The sequence below is a fragment of the Girardinichthys multiradiatus genome, chromosome 4, assembly GCF_021462225.1.
Source record: "Girardinichthys multiradiatus isolate DD_20200921_A chromosome 4, DD_fGirMul_XY1, whole genome shotgun sequence".
Classification (NCBI taxonomy): Eukaryota; Metazoa; Chordata; class Actinopteri; order Cyprinodontiformes; family Goodeidae; genus Girardinichthys; species Girardinichthys multiradiatus.
In genome coordinates, this window is record NC_061797.1 from 8,506,931 (window position 1) to 8,529,047 (window position 22,117).

Sequence of the window (22,117 nt, forward strand, 5' to 3'; positions counted from 1 at the left end):
GCAGTGTCCCTTATCCATCATTGCCTATAGGGAACCATTTCTTGGATGCTGACAACCATATCTTATCTTCAAGATGTAGTGTAATGTTTTTTTCATTGCTGCAAGCCCTTCTCTGGCCTATGCTTGATTTGCCTAAGTCTAATTCTTAAAAGTGTGTTAGAGCCTGATATTAACATATATTTTGTTATCTTCTCAGCCTCTGCAGGGTGTTTCTTATTCATTCATTTACCCCATTTTTAAGCTGCATTCTGCAGCCCTCCTGAAACATGCATTTTAGTATGAGTAAGCATTAGTTCTGTTATGAAGACTGATGGTCTTAGGAGGAGCATGGTGTTTTTTTTCCCTTGGTCTTGCCTACCTTGTAATTATTTACTATACATTTCTGTAATCTGCAATGCATGCTGATATAAAAACAGAATGAAGAGATCCAGTTTTAGTCACCTCCTGAGTTGTAGATGGAGTGCCTTGATAAAGAATGCATACATGTTTTCGCATGTTATCACTATCAAACCTAAAACCTTAATCAATTTGACTGGGATTTTTTATAATGCTTTTTATTATGACAACATAGCACATGACTGTGAAGTGAGGTAACATCATGGCTCTAATCTCTTTTACAAATTAAAATCCTTAAATGTGTGGGTGCATTTATATTTAGCTGCTGAGTAAATAGTTTGCAGAACCACCTTACACTGCAAACACAGCTTTAAGTTTTTTAGGGTATATCTACCACCTTTACACAGCTAGAAGCTGAAATGTTTGCCCATTCCTCATAAACCAGCTCATGCAGTTTTCAAGTCTTACTAAATTTTTCCAATTTGATTTAGAACTTTGTTTTGAACGGCTAATTTTAACTCATTAGATATGCTTTGATGTACGCTATTCCAATGTATGTAGAGCTACATGAACTTCATCAACTTCCCATCCACTCAGACCAGCTTCTCTATTCTAGCCAAATATTGTGTGTTCAGGATGAAGTGCAGGGTTTGTGTTAGTTTTTCACATGTTTGCTGAATAAGATCAGATTTATGGATGTTTCATAATCTAACCACTTCCAACTTCTCAACTTTGTTCTTCATGATGCTGTTTGTTCTCTAATGTTCTCTGGAAACTTGTGAGGCATTCACAGAACAGCTGGATTTATACTGTGATTAAATTACACACACATTAACTTTACTAACAGGGTGACTTCAGAAGGCAATTAGTTGTATTGTATTTTGGGGTATGAAACAGGGATGTGAATACAAACAAACATCGTACTCTTCAGGTTATTTGTTAAAAACAAATTTAACTCATGTATCATTTTCATTCTATCACACATAATCCTAATGAAACACATGGGGGTTTGTGACTGAAACATAACATTTGTGACAAGGAAAAAAGATCAGTTAGTATAAACATCTTTGCAAGGCACTATAGAGTTTTAGTCACCTGCTGAGCAGGTTTGAGATTTCCACCCAACATAAATGTTGGGTGGAAATTGTTACACATGTAAAGGGGTGGAATATTTCAAATTGTGCTGGCAATGACAATAGAAGTTTGCTCTTGCCAGTTGTTTATGAGCATGCTCATTTGTTTGAGGGTTTCCCTTAAAGGGCCTGTGATATCAAATATTCGTGATAAATACAGTTACATTTAAGGAAAGGAGAGATTGATAAAACATTTTAAAAAGTAAATTAATGCTGCTGAAATGAACAGTTGTAGAGATACAGGTCCTTCTCAAAATATTAGCATATTGTGATAAAGTTTATTATTTTCCATAATGTAATGATGAAAATTTAACATTCATATATTTTAGATTCATTGCACACTAACTGAAATATTTCAGATCTTTTATTGTCTTAATACGGATGATTTTGGCATACAGCTCATGAAAACCAAAAATTCCTATCTCACAAAATTAGCATATCATTAAAAGGGTCTCTAAACGAGCTATGAACCTAATCATCTGAATCAACGAGTTAACTCTAAACACCTGCAAAAGATTCCTGAGGCCTTTAAAACTCCCAGCCTGGTTCATCACTCAAAACCCCAATCATGGGTAAGACTGCCGACCTGACTGCTGTCCAGAAGGCCACTATTGACACCCTCAAGCAAGAGGGTAAGACACAGAAATAAATTTCTGAACGAATAGGCTGTTCCCAGAGTGCTGTATCAAGGCACCTCAGTGGGAAGTCTATGGGAAGGAAAAAGTGTGGCAGAAAACGCTGCACACGAGAAGAGGTGACCGGACCCTGAGGAAGATTGTGGAGAAGGGCCGATTCCAGACCTTGGAGGACCTGCGGAAGCAGTGGACTGAGTCTGGAGTAGAAACATCCAGAGCCACCGTGCACAGGCGTGTGCAGGAAATGGGCTACAGGTGCCGCATTCCCCAGGTCAAGCCACTTTTGAACCAGAAACAGCGGCAGAAGCGCCTGACCTGGGCTACAGAGAAGCAGCACTGGACTGTTGCTCAGTGGTCCAAAGTACTTTTTTCAGATGAAAGCAAATTCTGCATGTCATTTGGAAATCAAGGTGCCAGAGTCTAGAGGAAGACTGGGGAGAAGGAAATGCCAAAATGCCAGAAGTCCAATGTCAAGTACCCACAGTCAGTGATGGTGTAGGGTGCCGTGTCAGCTGCTGGTGTTGGTCCACTGTGTTTTATCAAGGGAAGGGTCAATGCAGCTAGCTATCGGGAGATTCTGGAGCACTTCATGCTTCCATCTGCTGAAAAGCTTTATGGAGATGAAGATTTCATTTTTCAGCACGACCTGGCACCTGCCTGCTCACAGTGCCAAAACCACTGGTAAATGGTTTACTGACCATGGTATCACTGTGCTCAATTGGCCTGCCAACTCTCCTGACCTGAACCCCATAGAGAATCTGTGGGATATTGTGAAGAGAACGTTGAGAGACTCAAGACCCAACACTCTGGATGAGCTAAAGGCCGCTATCGAAACATCCTGGGCCTCCATAAGACCTCAGCAGTGCCACAGGCTGATTGCCTCCATGCCACGCCGCATTGAAGCAGTCATTTCTGCCAAAGGATTCCCGACCAAGTATTGAGTGCATAACTGTACATGATTATTTGAAGGTTGACGTTTTTTGTATTAAAAACACTTTTCTTTTATTGGTCGGATGAAATATGCTAATTTTGTGAGATAGGAATTTTGGGTTTTCATGAGCTGTATGCCAAAATCATCCATATTAAGACAATAAAAGACCTGAAATATTTCAGTTATTGTGCAATGAATCTAAAATATATGAATGTTAAATTTTCATCATGACATTATGGAAAATAATGAACTTTATCACAATATGCTAATATTTTGAGAAGGACCTGTATATGGACATACAGTACATTTCACTAAAAAAGCTTTTTTTCAGACTACAGCTGAGCTCTTTTATGACACAGAAGGGGAACCCCCACAGTAAACTGACTGCTGCTACAAAGGCAGCAACACAGACAGCAGTGAATAATCTGATATTTCTTTAGATATATTTCAGTCACTATTACAGAGAGACATAGCAGAGTCAGGAGAAAAAAATCAGCTGTCATCAGATGGCAGAGCACATGTGCTGCAGTGTGTGGATGGCCATCTAATTCGACCAGAGTCTATTTTTGCCGGATGCCGGAGCACGGCCGGAGTCAATATGCATGAATCATACCAAGCCACCAGGAAAGAATGAGCAAAACATCCAGGGTTTCAAAATAATTCACTAATGACAGACTAGATTTCGCTATATTAATAAATACACACATATATTTACATATACACGTGTATATAGTAGCAGTTGTTTACATTAGATCAATTAGATCAGTTACTAGGTTAACTAAGGTATTATAAACCGAGCAATTAAGCAACAAATATAGCTTCTCTGCACTCAGTGAACTCGCCCATTGTAGAACAAAACACATGAAAATATCTGTATGCATAAAATGAGAAATGGAGCAGTTTAACTGGTTTAACTTCTGCAAAATGAGTTGTTTTTACCACTGGTGTTTATTGCGCGTTCTGCGTACAGTTCTTGGAGGTCCTCCGGGCTTCACAGCGGACTGGACGGAAACAGATACAGTGTAAATCCAGGGTTGCAGTAAATACGGCAGAGTGAAACAATTGGAGGCGAAGCTGAGCAGCATGGAGCGGTAACAGCAACACAAAGGATGATTTAAGATGTGTCATTTTGTTTTTATTTTATGCTAGAATCTTTAGAGAAACATTTATTTAAATATATTGTTTGCGCTTGTAATTTATCTTACTTTAATAGTAATAATTTTGGATTTTATTATTAATAATAGAAATAATTATTTTGGATTTGTAATTGTTAACAATAACTGCCAATATTTAAATGTACTTTTGAAGAAGTGTTCTTACCTGCTGTGCCTTGATCCGTTTAGCAGCATCCGTCAGCCAGCAACAATGTTTTCTTTGGGGATTTGTTTTTCCCATGTTCGAAGCAGTTTGCCAAGAAGTCCTCCGATCACAACTGGCTATGTTTGGTGGGACCAACCCACCTGTCCCTCATCAGTTTTCCAGCTCTGATCCAGGCAGCTTTTATCCTTTTCACTTCAGGAAAGTAGTGCAGACTAACGGATTCTGTGGTAGCATTGCTGCCACCACCAGCAATGCACCTTATCACCATTTTAACACTGTTTTTAATGCAACTTGGCTTTTATCATTGACGCTCTCACGATGAATGACCGGAGACTTCCCCTTAGACATCATTTCCAGGCGACTTTGGAGTTGCAAAATTTAATATGCTTATTTTGTGTCACAATTGTCTTTTATTGTGTATTTAATTCTAATATTAGGTCAATTACTGCCCAATTCCTTAAATATTACAATGTTTTTCTTCAATTTCTGCATTTGTCAGAAAAGTGTGTCACAGGCTCTTTAAAGCCCAACTGTAAGCCAAGTGATCTAGAACTGGCTTTGACTGGGGTTGGAGAATCCTCTAGCGGTGGATGGATAGACTGACAAACGTGTGGACGGACAGATGGATGGACACGCTTATTTTCTACACCTCATTACAACTGTTTTGTTTGTCTTTGAGAGTTTTGGCCTTCACCACTACAGCACAGTGCTACACTTTGTGTCTGATTACACTCTCTTCGCCACACTCAGCTAATCGTCTCTTAATTTAAGCATTGCTCTCCCTGATTTGTGTGTATGCATTTCGATCACATAGGTGGTACTGTCCAAAAATAGAGCTGGCAGCTTTGCCTGGAGAGATTGGCTGTCAGTCTGAGCGTCTGAGCTATTATCCTCTCAGTCACAGCCAGAGAGGGAGCTACACCAGTGTCTATGTGATCATGATCAATACATAATCACTTTCCTGTCACCACAGTGGAGCTTTCTGGGGACAGTCCAGCCACACAGACCAGCCATTTAAAAAAAGAGTTTGGCATGCCATCTTTCTGACCTAGAAAGGCAGAAAGAGAGGAGAGTGGTTGCTAAGTGAGGGCTGGACATGTCTAAGCAGTTATTGTCATGCATTTTACTCCACTTGGATTCATTTTTTTTCTGTAAAACAGAAGCCAAAACTATTTACTGGCTGACGTAAAATGTTTTTCTGAAAATATATTGCAAATTCATTTAAATGAACCGAAACAATGCTTTAAGGCCCATTTTGTGCTTTCGAGTGGCATGCCAGTATTTCAGAAAAAGAGGACTGACAACAGCATCTGAGTCTACAACCATGTGTTCTGTCATGCCAGCATTCTCTTGAACACAGATATGGATATTTTAACTATGCAAGTTGGAAATTGTGACAACTTTGATTTCTGAGCATTTAAAATTATTTTAATGGATTTAATTAAGCATCAATTATTTGTTTCCACACAACTGAATCTTATATTCAAATGAGAATAAAAAATATATTTATGACTGATAAAGGTTTTAAAGAGGAAAAAAAATTACTTTTTTTATTTGCCCATTGACACACAAAGCTGTTTATGAGCATTTAAGAAGAGATCGCTAAACACTTTTAGACTTTTAAACTTTTATTATCCCGATTTGTAAAACAAAATTCTATCTATTAAAGCCCAGATGATTGACAATCAACTGGCTGACTTTCCAGCAATCCTTCATCTTGAGCAAGCATGTGGTAACAGTGGACATTGGACTGCATGGAATCATTAACTCTGCGTCACCCCCACTGAGCAAGTAGGGGTGGGGAATTCAATTTTTTTTCAGATGCATTGCAATACAGACATGGACAATTCATAATCAGTTTACAAATGAAGAAAACTCAATGATCTTATTGTTAATTAATAATCTAATTTTGAAGAATGGTAAAGGCAAAACTTGGAATTGTGCTACCTGGATGAAGAGATGGCTGAGCAGGAAATACGGCTGACAAACGATGCGCTAAAGGAAAAATGACCTAGAAAAGAGCAGTGTCCTATGCAAGCTGTGGAAAACTGAGCTAAAGCATTTTGAACTGTACCTTTTGGATGTGCAGCCAACATATTTTCAGCAGCTGCATGATTTGATCATGTCAACATGGACCATAATTTATTTTAAAACCACAGAAGGTTTCCCCTCCTGGGCAGTACATAAAAATGTGTGGATGATTTAGTTTTAGCTGTGGTATTTTTAGCTATCACTTTTGGTAGCATCTTCTTCTATGGAAAAGCACAATGTTATTTGCTGGTTTTTGTGTAAAAATAGAGTTGAGTTAATTTGTTAAATGGTTTACTCAACAGAAATGATCCTGGCAGCCCCCAGTGATAGCTGTGTTCTGTTAATATTAAAGAGGACAAAGAAAAAAAAAACATAGCACAAAATGTATGCCACAGATTGTAAAAACCCATAAAAAAGGTTTTAAGAAGAAAAAAATATATATAAGAGTAATGTCCGAGCTACCGCACCCTGTTGGCGGTCAGACGCCTCGGAGCTCCTCCGGTACTTGGTCCCCAGAAGCAATCACACATTTGATCTAACACTGACTCTTAAAGGAACGACTCTCAACCAGTTTGTAACTTTTTAGCTTATTTTAATCTAAATTAAGGCAGAGGAATGATTACAGAGATCAGCGCTGAGGCTCCCTCCTCAGACCGTTGCTGTCTGCTAGAGGATGACGAAGAGTCTCGATAGAACGTCACATATAGTTTTTATATCTGGCACTCCAATGCAATGGATGTGCACTCCCTCAGTGATTATCAGTAGACTATGTGTCACCATTGTGGTGTCTATCTGTTAGGTTGTGTAGTAGCGGGTGTCCATACTTAATCAAAGTGTGCTGTGGCTTTCTAATCAAACCAGCTATACCAATTGCTCCACTATCAAACCAGTGCCCCAGCCTCAGGTCATTTATGACAAACCTTGGGCCATTTATCCTTGTACTGTGTGTCGATGATCCTATTCTAACAAAAGGGAAACATTAGAACTTATACTTTATATCACTATGGTATAAAAGGGAAAAACAGCTATGAGTCATATTAATAAAGGTTATTCCTAACAGTAATAATAATAAAAAAAACGTTTCTTTCATGTGTTTATTACTTAAGTGGTAGGATCACCTTTGCCATCGTAAAAAAAGGTTTTTCATTAAAAAAAACAACTAATCTTTTAATCTACATATTATCCCTTTTGTATTTTTTGGTAACAAACAAACAAAAAAAGATCTCTGAAAATTCAGAGTTGTTTTGCACACGACTGTACACCTTTGCCCCCTGTGCTTATTTATCCCTGTGTTTCTCGCTATCTCCTCCAACCCCTGCAGTGTAAAGCCAGTCAGACATAAACAGTATTGTTTTATCCAGGTAGGGCTCACAGTGGGGAACTGTTAGCCCTACGTCTCATAGAGCCCATAGCTCAGCCCATGCCTCAGTGATATCCCTTCTCTCTGGCTCAGTGCTTGCATACATATGAATGCCCCCTCCTGTCTTCTAACCTTCACGCGTCGGAGCCAAGTCCAAGCTGAAGGGAGCATTGATGATGCAGTGCTGCCGTGCTTGCTGGACAGAAGATTAGAGCTGTTGTATTCCAGTGCTAGTAAATTAACTGTAATGACACATTGTTTGAAGTGATTTAGGTAGGACTGTATTTAAGCTGGGAAAGATTTCCTGTGGTGAACTTTCCTAGCTTTCATAAGCAAATTCTGAGCATGAAAAAAAATCTTATGTTCTCCAGTATAACGAAAAAAGAGCTGACACAATTCTAAAAAGTTTACAAACCACACCTAACCTTATATATTAGAATAATGACACATCATGAACAAAATTCACTATAACACAATTTTATTAGAATAGATATACATATTTTTTGTATATATATATATCTATATAGATATAGATATATATATGAAAAAACATTGGAAAAAAATAAAAATCCAAATTTGGAGATGAAGCTGCAGACAATTGCACTGCCTAATTAGCAAATTCATTTCCTCTTTCTGCCACCCTGCAATGTAAAGTAAGTGTTTGCAAATGAGCATCCTGATGGCTCAAAGCTAAGTCTTTATGACTTCCTCTCCTGTTTGATTATCCCTGCTATACTACTGCAGGAAATAAGCAGGCCATAACAAATGAAGCTGTGCTGCAGGATAAAAATATGCTACAGAAATAAGCTGCAGTGTCCTTTCTTGGCCATTGTGAGTCACATCGAGCTATATCCCTCCCAATTTACGCCCTCTCCGGTTCAGGAAAGATACCTATTGATTACCTATCACCGAGCCAGTATACAAAGTAAACGTGAAGCGTTGGCGCTATTATTTCTGCCGGTTGATAAAATATAGGGCTAGACCTCCATGTTTTTATTATGAAAACCCTTTAGCTGCCGAATGCCCTTGAAGCAACGAATAGCAGCAGTAAATTTCATGTAAATGGTTTATATACAGTAATGACATCCTTTGAAAATGAAGTGTGTTTAAATTATTGCTGTGGCATTAAATCCTGTGATCTTCAGCACATGATTAATGACGTTACACTTAGCGTGGGTAAACAACCATAACAGCAGGCTGTATTTCCATAAATGCTCAACGTGTGTCACTCTCTGGGGGAGGTGGGGTTTAAAGCAGGGTTAGGGAATAAAGCATGGCAAAAACTGAAGCTTTAACCAAAGAAGCAGCCAATAAACCCATGGTAACTCTGGAGAAGCTGCAGAGATACATTGCTCAATTAGCAGAAACTGCTGATAGGACAAGTATTAGTTTTGCACTACACTAATTTGGTCTTTGTAGAACAGTGGCACTAAGAAAGTTTGCCACCAGCCATAAAGGTGTACTGCAAAAATGTAGAAAAATGTGCCCACATTAGATAAATATGGAACAGAAGAATGGGCAAACCTTTCAGTTTCTAGATATGCAAAGCTCGTCGGGACATTTCCCTAAAAACTTGCAGCTGTAATTGGAGTGAATGTATTACAAAACAATAAAGTTTGTGTGGGGCTAAGACGTCGTTGTCGTCTTCAGCTTTATCCAGAACTGGGTAGCGGGGGCAGCAGACTCAGTAGAGACACCCAGATTTCCCTCTCCCCAGACACCTCCTCCAGCCCCTCTGGGAGGAGCCCAAGGCGTTCCCAGCTGAGACACATAGTCCCTCCAGCGTGTCCTGGGCCGTGTCCTGCGCCTCCCCCCAGTGGGACATGCCTGGAACACCTGCCGGGGGAGGCGTCCAGGAGGCATCCGGGATAGATGCCCGGGCAACCTGAACTGGCTCCTCTCGATATGAAGTAGCAGTGGCTCGACTCCGAGCCCCTCCTGGATGGCCAAGCTCCTCACCCTATCTGTAAGGGAGTGCCCTGCCACCCTACGGAGGGAGCTCATTTCAGCCGCTTGTATCCGGGATCTCGTTCTTTCGGTCATAACCCAAAGTTCATGGCCATAGGTGAGGGTAGGAACGTAGACTGACCAGTAAATCAAGAGCCTGGCTTTTCGGCTCAGCCCTCTCTTCATGACAACGGACTGTCACAGCGTCCCTATTACTGCGCAGCTGCACTGATCTGTCTGTCAATTTCCAGCTTTATTCTCCCCTCCCTCGTGAACTCCTCCACATAAGGCAGGAACTCCTCTCCAACCTGAAGAGGACAAGCCACCCTTTTCCTCAGACCCAGCCGCTTCACACTCGGCTGAGACTGCCCCAGCGCATGCTGCAGGTCCTTTGTAGAGGGGGCCAGCAGGACCATGTCACCGGCAAAAGAAGAGACGAAATCCATTGGTCCCCAAACTGGACCCCCTCCGGCCCTCAACTGAGCCTAGAAATCCTGTCCATAAAAGTTATGAACAGGACTGGTGACAAATGGCAGCCCTGCTGGAATCCAACATGCACTAGGAACATGTCCAACTTAGTGCCAGCAATGCGGACCAAACTCCTGCTTCGCTTGTACAGAGACCAGATGGCCACTAATAAAGGGCCCCCAACTCTGTACTCCTGGAGCACCCCCCACAGGGCACCACAAAGGACACAGTCGAATGCCTTCTCCAGGTCCACAAAACACATGTGGACCGGTGGGCCAAACTCCCATGAGTACCCTGCTGAGGGTATAGAGCTGTCTAAGCATCCAGAGATCGGGTCGCCGAGGTCTCCACTTTTCTAATGTATTACAAAACAGTAAAGATTGAGTGGGGCTAATACAAATGCTCCAAAACGTTTTATTTTTTTATTTGTAAAACATTTTAAAAACCTTGTGTCATTTTCTATCCACGTCACAGTTATGCACAACTTTGTGTTGGTCTTTCAGCTAAAATCATAAAATACAGCACATAAGGTTTGTTTGTGGGTGCTATGTAAAAGTATTTCCTTACATATTTCTTCAGTTGCTTTTTTGTGCCACTTAAATGTTTTATCAAACAAATTTTAATATTGGATGAAGATAACCTAAGTAAATACAAAAACAGTGTTCAAATGATTCCATTTATTAAAGAAATAAATTACCCCAACCAATCTGGCCCTGTGTAAAAAAGTTATTGGCCCCTAAACCTAATACCTAGCTGTACCACAATTAGCAGCAACACCTGACCTAAAGAGTTTACAGTAACTGTCATTGAGTGTTTAACATCACCTCTTTGGAAATTTGGCCAATGTTTCTTTGAATAAATTTTTTAATTCAGCCATGTTGGAAGGTTTCCAAGATTAAATGGTATGTTTAAGGTCATACTACAGTATTTAAATTGGATTTAAGTCCAGACTTTGGCTAGGCCACTCCAAAACATTTAGTTGTTTTTTTTGAGAGATTAAGAGGGGGCCTTGCTGCTGTGCTTTAAATTGTGGTCCTGCAACTGAATGATGTTGTGTTAGGGTTTTAGGTCCTGCACTGATGGCTGGACAGGTAGCGCAGAATCCATGATTCCATCAGTAATATGGCAAGTCTTTATTACCTACTACCCCCACCATGTTTGACTGTCAGGATCATGGTTTATTTATGAAATGTTCAGAAAATTTACCCTGCTTTAAACTTCCAATAAAGGTCCACTTCTGTTTTCTCTCTCCACAGAATATTTACCCAAATGTCTTGGGAATCATGTTTTTTGATGAATGTGACAAGGCAATTTTTCTTTTTCGACAGCAGAGCTTTTGACCTCAGAACTCAATGATTAACCTCTTTGTTACTTAACTGAGGCATGCAGTGCTATATATATTGTTCAGGGTTGTTTGGTGATCTCCTGTTTCATCAATGTGCTCTTAGAGTAATTTTGGTTGACTGGCCTCTCCTGGGAAGGTTCACCACTGCTGCATGTTTTCTTCAGTTGTGGATAATTGCTCTGACTTTGGGTCGCTGGCATCCCAAAGTCTTAGAATGACTTTGTGATCTTCTCCAGACTAATAGATATGGATGACTGTTTTTCTACTGTTTTTGATCACCTGTTGCTTTTGAGATCTTTCAGCTGTCAGATTATTTCGATAATTTATTATATCAGCAGGTCAGGCATCTGACCCACATCTGGGTTAAGCTTGGAAAATTGAGCTCAGATTTCTAAAAAAAAAAAAAAAAAAATGTTTAATCAAAGTTAATTCATGATTTAACAAGGGGGGAGAGACTTTTTTCCAGAGGGGCTAGGGTGATTTGGATTTTTTCCCCTTAATGAATGAAAACATAATTTCAAAACCATCTTTTTGTATTTACTCAGGTTATCTTTATCCAATATTGCAATTTGCTTGTTGATCAGGAACATTTAAGTGTCACAAAAAAGGAAACAAACAATAAATCTGTAAGGGTTCAAATACTTTTCCCACACCACTGTTTAATTTCAACAAGGATGTCAACACTTTTTCAGGGAGATGAAACTTTATTCCAGATAGGGAACATGTTTTTATTCATGTTGTACTTTTCTTTAGACATGACATTCAGCTAGTTCTTTCCTGCACAGTTTTTGTTTTAAACAATCATTCGGCTTTTCGTTCTTGGAAGTTTATTGTAGGTTGTGTTGCTATTATTGTTATCGCCACAGTGCTACAGGCTTCAAATAAAAGCAAAAGACAATATTCCTCCTACAGTCCAGTTTGTGTGCCCGTTGCATAGCCCACAGCTGCATCCATCTCAACAGTGTCCCTGAATTTCTTTGGATCATCTGGGGGAAAGACAAGCTAATCTGCACTGATTTGAAATGGCACCAAAACACTGGCTTTCCTAATCCTTCTTTTTTATTTGTTATCAGGGCAGTGAGGAACATGTTACCCGTGTTGGGAGGGAACGAAAGAGGGAGTTATTTCATGCTTCACTGGTTCTACTGTTTTTATGAAGACTTTTTTTTTCTGAACTCTTCTTTCTCCACTTCAATACATAGTGTAACTGGATTTATTAAGCAAGTATGGAATAGTCCAACACACTGAAGAACGGCTAAGGGGCTTTTCATAATTAGGAAGGCATAGATGGCTCTTTTCTCCCTCTGTAGTAGCAGCAATTTAAGTTTAAAGCAGATTAGACTCTGTATCTATGAAAATGGGGAGGTGCAATTTCCTTTGCGATCGTTCATTTGATTTATTTGGCAATTGTCAAACACATGACACCAAGAATATAAATTGCTTCCTGGAAATGCAACACAAATTAGAGTAAAGCACACATTTGTCAGATGCAGATAATGTAATAATGTAATAGTCCCTTACCTTCTCTTAAACAGCTGAATATATATTTTACCAACTAAATAAACAGCTTTGGAGGAAATTTCAGCATATTATGTCAGGTGTCAAAGTGATTGGATATTCTTAAAGCGAGGTTCAGTGGCTAGGTAAAGAAAGGTATGTGTTTTAATTGGAGTGGATAACTCTTTTTAACGACCTCAGCTTTTATCAAGTGGAAGAAGTTTAGACTGTCTCAATAAGCTGGTATAGGAGTCTGCAATCTGCAGTTCCGAAGCCCCGTGTGACTCTTTAGGCCCTGCACAGTGGCTATTACAGATTATGTAGAACTGAACAGGAGTTTTATATATAAATGGTAATAAAACGCTATGTTTTAGCAGTTTTTCTGCGTGGTTTGGTTCATTTTTGGCATAAAAACACCAAAACACAGTGACACTAATAGAAAAAGGTTTAGTGTTTTTTGTCAGTTGTTTTGTTTTGTTATTTTAGCTGCAAACTACAATCCATAAATAGTCAATTTTCCAGACAAAATGTATGGTGTTTTTTTAATCAAATCAAATGATTGTGAATTTATTCTTAAACTAATAACATACAGCAAAAAGTTGTGTTACTTTTTGATCTACAATATATAAGTGAGAAGAATTAGTCTGATAAAAATACTAAATAAAACAGAAATAAGTGAATAATATAAAACACATATTTATGAGCATCTTAACAGCTTCAGACAGGAAGCTTTGTAGTCTTCTGATGGATCTACTTGTTGTAAAAATTGAATTGTTTTAATGGTTCTTAAACCCCAGCACTGAAATAAAGTTGTGGTTCTTTAACTGCATCACATGCATTGTATGTAGTAATTACATGTAAAACTTTTCATGCTATCCTTTTCTGAATGGTTTTATAGCTCTAGACAAATTTTATTATTTGCAGTGAGGTTGAAATAGCTCTTTGGTGATCTGGTAAACAACCACTGTGTTTGATGTGTGAGGTCATACTATATTATTTTAGACAGTAAATTACATAAAGGAATGCAAATTTTACTAGAGTCACAGCTATGCCTCTTAATTTACTTAATAGAACCGTGGAGTGACTACATAAAAAAAAAAAAAAGTTCTCCCAAAACTCGCCCCCCAAATACTGTCCAAACAACCCTTCACTACCCCAGCAGCATGCAATTCACCCCCTACGTCTATGACAAAATCCCATTAGATAAAACAAATACAGTTGTCTGTTTTATGTGAACATGTGAGCATGATGATGAACAATGTAAACCTCCAGCAAAATGTTTTCACAGTTTTAGTTGTATGCAGATCGTTTAACTGATTTAGAGTTTACAGCTAGATTCTATTCAAAACTCACTGGGATACTGCGAGTGGTGAGGAGGAACAGATAACTGCGAGACTCCAGCTGCAGACTGGTTCCAGGTCTGATGTTACTGCAACCTCTACCTGAATAATGCAATGCTGTGCAAAGTCTTCTATTGTATTTTGTCTGACTTATGGCAAGTGAGTGACATGCAGCACTGTTAAAAGCCTGATTTTACATTATCTGTCTATTGTCTATAAGAAAATTCCTATTTGAGGAAGGGAAAAAAAATGTGCATTTAAACGTATGACTAAAAATAACTTCTAACAATGACTGAAAATATTACAAAAAAAGCACTTTATAGGTTTGCCTTTCCACATAGAACAAATAAGTATGGGTACAAAGGCAATGCCGGAGCATTATTTGCCTCAGGCAGTGTATATTTTCCAATACCCCTAAAATGAAAGACAGATTCTCAATTGTGTGGCTATTAGGGCCATGAGTTACCACAGTCATCATTATCAATAACCATCAGCTTTCATCTATCTAACGATCAAATGAAAACCTGAAGGCTTTAGACATGGAATTCATGTTACTTTCAGAATTTTAAATTTAAATGGATGAGATTTTTGGACAACAAATTTGCTGCTTCTGTTGATAATATATGGACTTGAAAGTTTAGTTTGTTTTTACCAGAAGAGGTTAAGTCAACTTCCTTGTAGCCAAGAAGAAAAACTCACCCGCTGATATGCCATAATATATTTTTTCTATTTTTACCAACACTACAGTGCAGCAAGCAGAAACAAAAAGAAAAACAGCACATTGATCTGCACTGATCTAAAACACTGCAGAAGGCAAGGCATATAACAAGTGCTATGAAATTTACACGGTAAGCTTTGGCTACACAACAGCATGGGTCATCATAAGACTACGAATTACTAAAACACCTCAGTCTCAGAGGACCACTTGAGGCTCCCTCACTGTGAAATAATTGGGTTGCAACAGTGAAACCGCTACTCTACTTAGAGTGCAAAGGTGGCTTTTGCTCTGTTTTGCCGTTACAATACCGCAGACACGACTGTGACTATTAATCAATCCTTGACACGTGTAGCTGACAGCACAAGAAACTGGTTGTGTAAGTAAGTGAAAAATACTGCAGTGTAGATGTGGAAATCATTCTTTGTGTTGTTCTGCTGAAGATGGGAGCATTCTATTTTTGGTGGTTAAATGGTGAATGAACAGCTTTATTTGGATGGTATATATATATATATATATATATATATATATATATATATATATATATATATATATTGCCTTCGTAAGATGGCTTAATACTTGCAATCAGAATACATGTATGGCTCAGTGTATTAGAATATCACCAAAAAGATAGTTGTTTCCAGTAATTTTATTCAACAAGTGAAATTCATCTATGTAGATTCATTTCACATACAGTGATATAGCTCAAGTTTGTATGTCCATGAATTTTAAAGATTATGGTTTAAAATCCCCAAATCAGTTTCTCAGAAATAAACCAACACTGTCAGTATTATATAATGCCAATAAAATTATTTTGATGTAGAAATATTATATAATGGCCTAGAGAGTCACTGACATCCTCCAAAAGGTGGGTAATCCACAATAGTAATTAAAAACTAAACGGTGCTGAGTTCTGTAACCAAGCACAAAAAATTAGGTTGAGTGTAATGAATAAGTATGCTAGAAAAAGGTGCACAAACAGCGGAGACAATTGTAACCTTTAGAGGGTTGTGAGACAAACCCCATTCAGGAATTGGGGGGATATTTACAAAGCGTGAACTGTGGTTGGAGTCAGTGTTTCAAAAGCCACCACACAGACGTATCCAGGACATGGGATAAAACTGTCGCATTCTTTTGTTAAACCACTCCTGAACCGATCATATCAGAAGCTTATTATCTGGACATTTTAAATGAAAGCAAATTCAGCAAATTTCATCAAGGTCGCAGATTCTTGACAAAGAACAGAGAGGCACACATTTGTTTGAGGTCCTGTGTAAGGCTTTATTAGTATGTTATGTTTCTGGCAGCCAATTCATCTTTAGGTGTTGATCCATTGGGTTTTATCAAGTCCAAAGTCAACGTTTATCCTTCCCTCTACTGACAAGCTTTATGAATATGCTGATTTTATTTTCCAGCAGGACTTGGTACTTCCCTACACTGCCAAAAGTACCAGTACTTGCTTGAGTGACCATAGTGCCACTGTGCTGTTGGTCAACAATATGGGCTAACCCCACTTAGAATCTATGAAGTAAGTCAAGAGGAAAATGATAAACATTAAAACCTGACATCATAGACAAGCTGAGGGCACATTTTAAAGCAACTTGTCCTTCCTGCACACCTCAGCAAAGCCACATTTTGATCAGCTCCATGTCAAGCCGCATTGATGAAGTAATTTATGCAAAAGAAGCCACAACCAAGTATTGAGTTCATATACTGTTCAGTACACAGACAAATGTTTTCAGTAGGCTAACATTTATTATTTATTAAAATTCAATTTCTGATACACCATGTGGCAAGGTATTTTCACCTTTTTTAATTCATATTTGAACTCCTTGAACCACAGTGCTGCCACCAAAACTCATACCTGGCACGCATCTGTACAAGGCGCCTCATCTGCACTGGACAGACTTAGCTGCCTGTGGCAGGACCCGTGCCACCTGCGATGAGGGACATCTCCCTTTGTTGTCAGAACACCTCTAAACATCGTTCAGAGAAACAATTACCATACCATCTGCAGCATTCCTGCCAGCATGTTGCCCACTATCAGACTGTCAGGTTCTTCTCTCTTTCGGTCTCATACTCACATCCTTACACTGACTGCTCAGGAGGTAGGTCACTGCAAATCAGAATTGGTTTGGTTTAATTGGGTTAATAATATATTTAAAGTTTTTAGTGCTTTTTCTCCCTAGATGCTGAATAATGCAGATCTGAAAGGTGCACTGAATTTGCACTAATCTCTTTCCTGATTTGCCTTGAGCACTTGGTGTAGATGGGATATTGAGGAAGGTCCCTGCATATATTTTTGACAAATCTAATAGAGCTGTTGTATTAAAGAACCTGATTTATGCTCCTGAGAATTGTAATGTTAAATAAGCGAATAACATCTGTAGCTTTTGTATTGTAAAGCCCAAAAAACAAATTTTTGACTATAAAGAAAATGCATGAATCAACAACTAAAAAGAAGAGATGACACAATCTAATGAATAATTTTTTTAATATTTGACATTTATATACAATTGCAAATTGACATAGAAAAATTTAGTTAATAAATGTATCTTTATTCATTTAAATGAGCAAATTCAACAGAAAAATTAAATAACTATATAATCAAACAATTGTATTCCAGGTAGTGCTTTAAAACTGTATAAAATTATCCATTCATCCATCCATTTTCTATACCCACTTCTTGCAAATCGGGTCACGGGGGAGCAGGGGCCTATCTCCAGCAGTCTACTGGCGAGAGGCAGGGTACACCCTGGACAGGTTGCCAATCCATCACAGGGCAACACAAACACACACAGGACAAACAACCACGCACACACTCATTCACACCTAAAGGCAATTTAGAGAGACCAATTAACCTAACAGTCATGTTTTTGGACTGTGGGAGGAAGCCGGAGTATCTGGAGAGAACCCATGCATGCACGGAGAGAACATGCAAACTTCATACAGAAAGACCCCTGACTGGGAGTCGCACCAAGGACCTTCTTGCTGCAAGGCAACACTGCTGCCAAATGCGCCACCATGTAGGCCCTATATAATATTATATGAGTGTTTATTTATTTCATTGTTCCTATACTGCATGGGTCACTAAATTAATTTAAGCAATTAAACACTGTAGGCTGTTAAACAAATCCTAACTTCTGATTGGTTCACCCTAAAGCAAGCCCATTTCAGACCAATAAGTTTATAAAAAAAAAACTTAGTCCCTTCCACTGACTGACTGAATCAAATAGACATTAAGTCATTACCTAAATGTGTCATTAAATAATAAAACATAAAATAAATATTAGCGTAATTTATCAAACTTATATTTAATTAAATGTTATCAATATTAATATTTATTTTCTTTAAAACAAAAACCTGTAATTATATGGCTACATGGCTGCAGCATCTCCAGGACAAATTTTTACGATTCCTAACAAAGTTAGTGGGCGAGACTTATACTGCTCATGTTGACCTATTTGAAATTGACTTTGTGTTAGTTATCCAAACAGATGTTTGGGTCTACTTGAAGTTACCCCTTCAACCTGATCTTCGGCAAGCAGAAGACAAATGGGTGGAAAAAAGATTGAAAAGAGCAACTTTTTGTTTAACATATTTAATTAAGTATTTATTAAATTATTTTCACTACAAAATATTTATATCCTGTGCTTTTTTTCTTATTTATAATTATTTAAAGATTGATCTAATAATAGGATTGTGGCACTTTAAACAATAATACCAGCATGTAAGAAGTTTGGAAGTCTTAATTACCATGGATCAAAATAAATAGATGGGTTTAAGGCGTTCAGATTGCACATTAGCACAAGAACTAATGAAAAACAGGTTTTGAAAAATCATTTTAAAGCATTACTTATTTTTTATTCTGACAAATTATTGATTGACACACTAACTGCCGAATTTCTGAAATGCCTGGCATTGTAAGGGATCAGAAAGCTAATCAACACAGATGTTTCTGCTTCCTTCATTTTGACCATGTTGTTCTCTGCACTCATGATTGGAAGATAAATTCAGACTTTTTTTTCTTAAAACATAAACCACAAGTTTAATTCACTGCTTGAAACACAAAGCAATAAGTAGGGTCCAGACATTTGAACCAATCAACCCCACATCGGGTCATATCGCCTCAACCTGCCTGGCTCAGCACAACCACATCTCATTGTACAGAGAGGCTGACCTGATTGCCTGTAGAGCTGTTGTTCCTAATTCTGTTCTCCTACACTACAGGAACCCCAGTTACCAGGGTAACAGCCACAGATGCCGATGATCCGGTGTACGGGAACAGCGCTAAGCTCGTCTACAGCATACTGGATGGACAGCCGTATTTTTCTGTGGACCCAAACTCCGGTGAGTTTACTTTTCTGCTTGTTAGTATTTTTGGATGCGGAATTTAATCTTGATTGTTTAGGCACGGATGATGTCAGGGTTATTTTTATTTCATTTAGAGTCAGGATTTTGGCTTCATCTTTATTTAGTGACATGGCGGAATATTTAGTCTGTGCCTTTGTGCAATTCCGGTTAGACTGAATTAATTTTAGAACCTTTGACAAAAGGCTAGTATTGATAAATTGTACTTTTTTACCATGTGTATAAATTAAATCATACAAGCAGCAGGAATAGTAAACCATGTCAATGGACACATAATACTGTGATATAAGATAGCTTTGTCAAATAACATAAGCATTATGCATTAAATAATATGGCTGTACCCTAAGCATGAATCCCACTTTAATCACAATGACTGCTGAAAGGAAGACATAAAGGAAGACACCTCGATGGAACAAGCCAAGCTCTTTATTCTGTTATTCCTTGCTTGATACGGCCACACAAAAATCTCTGAGACAGAAATTTTGTCTTATTCATTAATGGAAGCTTTCAATAGAGTATGGGGGCCTTTTGTCAGTTTTGAACCAATGGGGGAGTAAAATTTCGAACAAAGTGTAATGAATAAAAACCACACCCATAATGGGAGCAAAAAGAAAGAAACAGGCTTTCACAGTGAAACCTTGATTAGATCTGAGGATTTTTTAAATAGTCTCGTTGAACATGCTGCTGGGGAACATCTTCCCGTACATTTCGGTATGCAAGCATTAGCTCACAATTTCATCTTAAGTCAAAGTGTGGCTTTTCATGAGGTGTTCAGAAAAGTTTGTTTTAAGGGTTCCAAATTAGAAGGCCCATCTTACTGGACACTAGGATTGGATGATAAGCCTCCCTTAATTAATTGTGGTGCTTGTGGTGTCTCATAATTGTAATTGCAACAGTTTTTGCATTGTAATCACATTATAGACAAAGCGTTCTAAGCAGTAGATTATACATAGTTCAACCTATCTAGGCCATTGTGAAAGTAATCATAACCATTGATCCTTTTCCCATGTTGTCACATAGCAACTACAAACTTCATTGTATTTTGTTCACCATTTATGCAACACAAAGGAGAAGGTAATTGCTGCCTGCTGGAAGTTGGACCTCCACACTAGTCTTATGTGTTTTCATTTATGTTAAGTCCCACTGAGTCATTGCTTTAAAACCAATTTTTTTCCACAATTACAACTTAAGGTCTTCTGGAGTTTGACTCTTTTGACTTTGCATATCTAGAGACTGAAATGTTTGTCCATTCTTCTTTGTATAATTGCTCCACCTCTAAATGGTTAAAGAAAATAAAGGTTTTGTTGTGGCCTAGTTAAAGTCAGATTGAAACACTGCAGCATGTGTTGAAACAGGCAATTAATGCTCGAAAACCCTTCAGTGTGGCTCAATTAAAACAGCTCTTCAAAGAAAATCAGCAATGTAAAAGACTTAATGCCTCTCATGACAAGTGCTAAATGTGAGTCTCTGTCACCAAGGGAGGAACTACCCATTATTAGGATTAGGGTGCAATTATTTTTTCTTATAGGGCCAGGTTGGATAACTTTTGCCGTGATAAATAAAATCACCATATGAAATCTGGATTAAATATTTACTTAGGTTATCATTGTCCGATCTCAAGATTATTTCATTATCCGAGTGTTGTGGCTTTTAACAGAGGGGACAGCAGGGTGTTTCAAAGCTACATGTTTTTGGTGTTACAGGTTGCAGACAATCAGCAGGTGGAGAAACAACAGCTTCCTCGCCTTCTGCCTAAATAAGATGACCCCCCCCCCCCCCCCCCCCCCCAATTAGACTAAAAGTGTGTACATTCTCTTAAAAAAATCCATGACGAACCTCTTCTTTGATTGGTTGCGCATCTGCCAAAATGTTGTTCACCGCTATTCCGACATGGTTGTTTAGTAGAAGCAGTATTCAGCAGGCCCATAAGGGACAACATTATCAAATGCTTGCTAAAGGGGAGCTGACAGTGTTGGTTTATTGCTTGAAAAGTTGTGTAACAACAACAGGACTGCAGGTAACTCAGCCCATCTGTTTTGTGAAACGCTTATAGATTATCGCTGCGTGAGGCTGCTGCTAACTCTCCCCTGCCAACAACCCCCGACCCGACCCCCCACTCCAGCTGCTCACTCATGCACGCTTCAGAACATAAGCCCCTATGCTGGGGCATACATAACTGTCATTGGGCAGCAGAACTGAACTGGTGGTGCCCGGACCTAATGTAAAAGGAATATAATGTGGCACTATTGTGATGAAAAAAAAATAACTAATTGATGGGTGGAAATTGAAAGATTTTTTTGACAAAACTAAGATTTTTTTTTTTTTTATCATTTAGTACCTTTCCAAAATGTGCATCTGCAATCACTGTAGAATTCGGTCCAAGTTTGATTCTGGTGATTTATTGTTATTGATGTTTGCTTCAATCTCAAATGAAACTGAAATTTATCTTTTTTTGGTTTTATAATTAGAATAAGCTTCCCTACTTTAAAATTGTGTCTTAAAAATGTTTTCAGTGTAGAAAATTTTTGTTTAAGCGTTGTTCCTTCTTAATATGTAATATTTTTAAATAGAGATGATCAAATGCAGTCCAAGGTCCTTAAAAGAAATTGCGTCTGAGAGCACAGCTGCTTCAAAACAGGGTTTTAAAACAGAGAGAACAGTTATTGAGTTGAGATTCTATATTCGCAT

At 38.4% G+C, this 22,117-nt stretch overlaps 1 protein-coding gene across 3 annotated transcripts in view; it reads left to right on the forward strand.

Moving 5' to 3' along the window:
- Window positions 1-22,117, forward strand: part of cdh8 (cadherin 8) — a 122,352-nt gene that overhangs the window by 37,185 nt on the left and 63,050 nt on the right. For all 3 annotated transcript variants that reach the window (XM_047363776.1, XM_047363774.1, XM_047363775.1), the window contains exon 2: window positions 19,289-19,408. In XM_047363776.1, coding sequence (XP_047219732.1) covers window positions 19,289-19,408 — 120 coding nt within the window. The remainder of the gene's footprint in view (window positions 1-19,288; window positions 19,409-22,117) is intronic.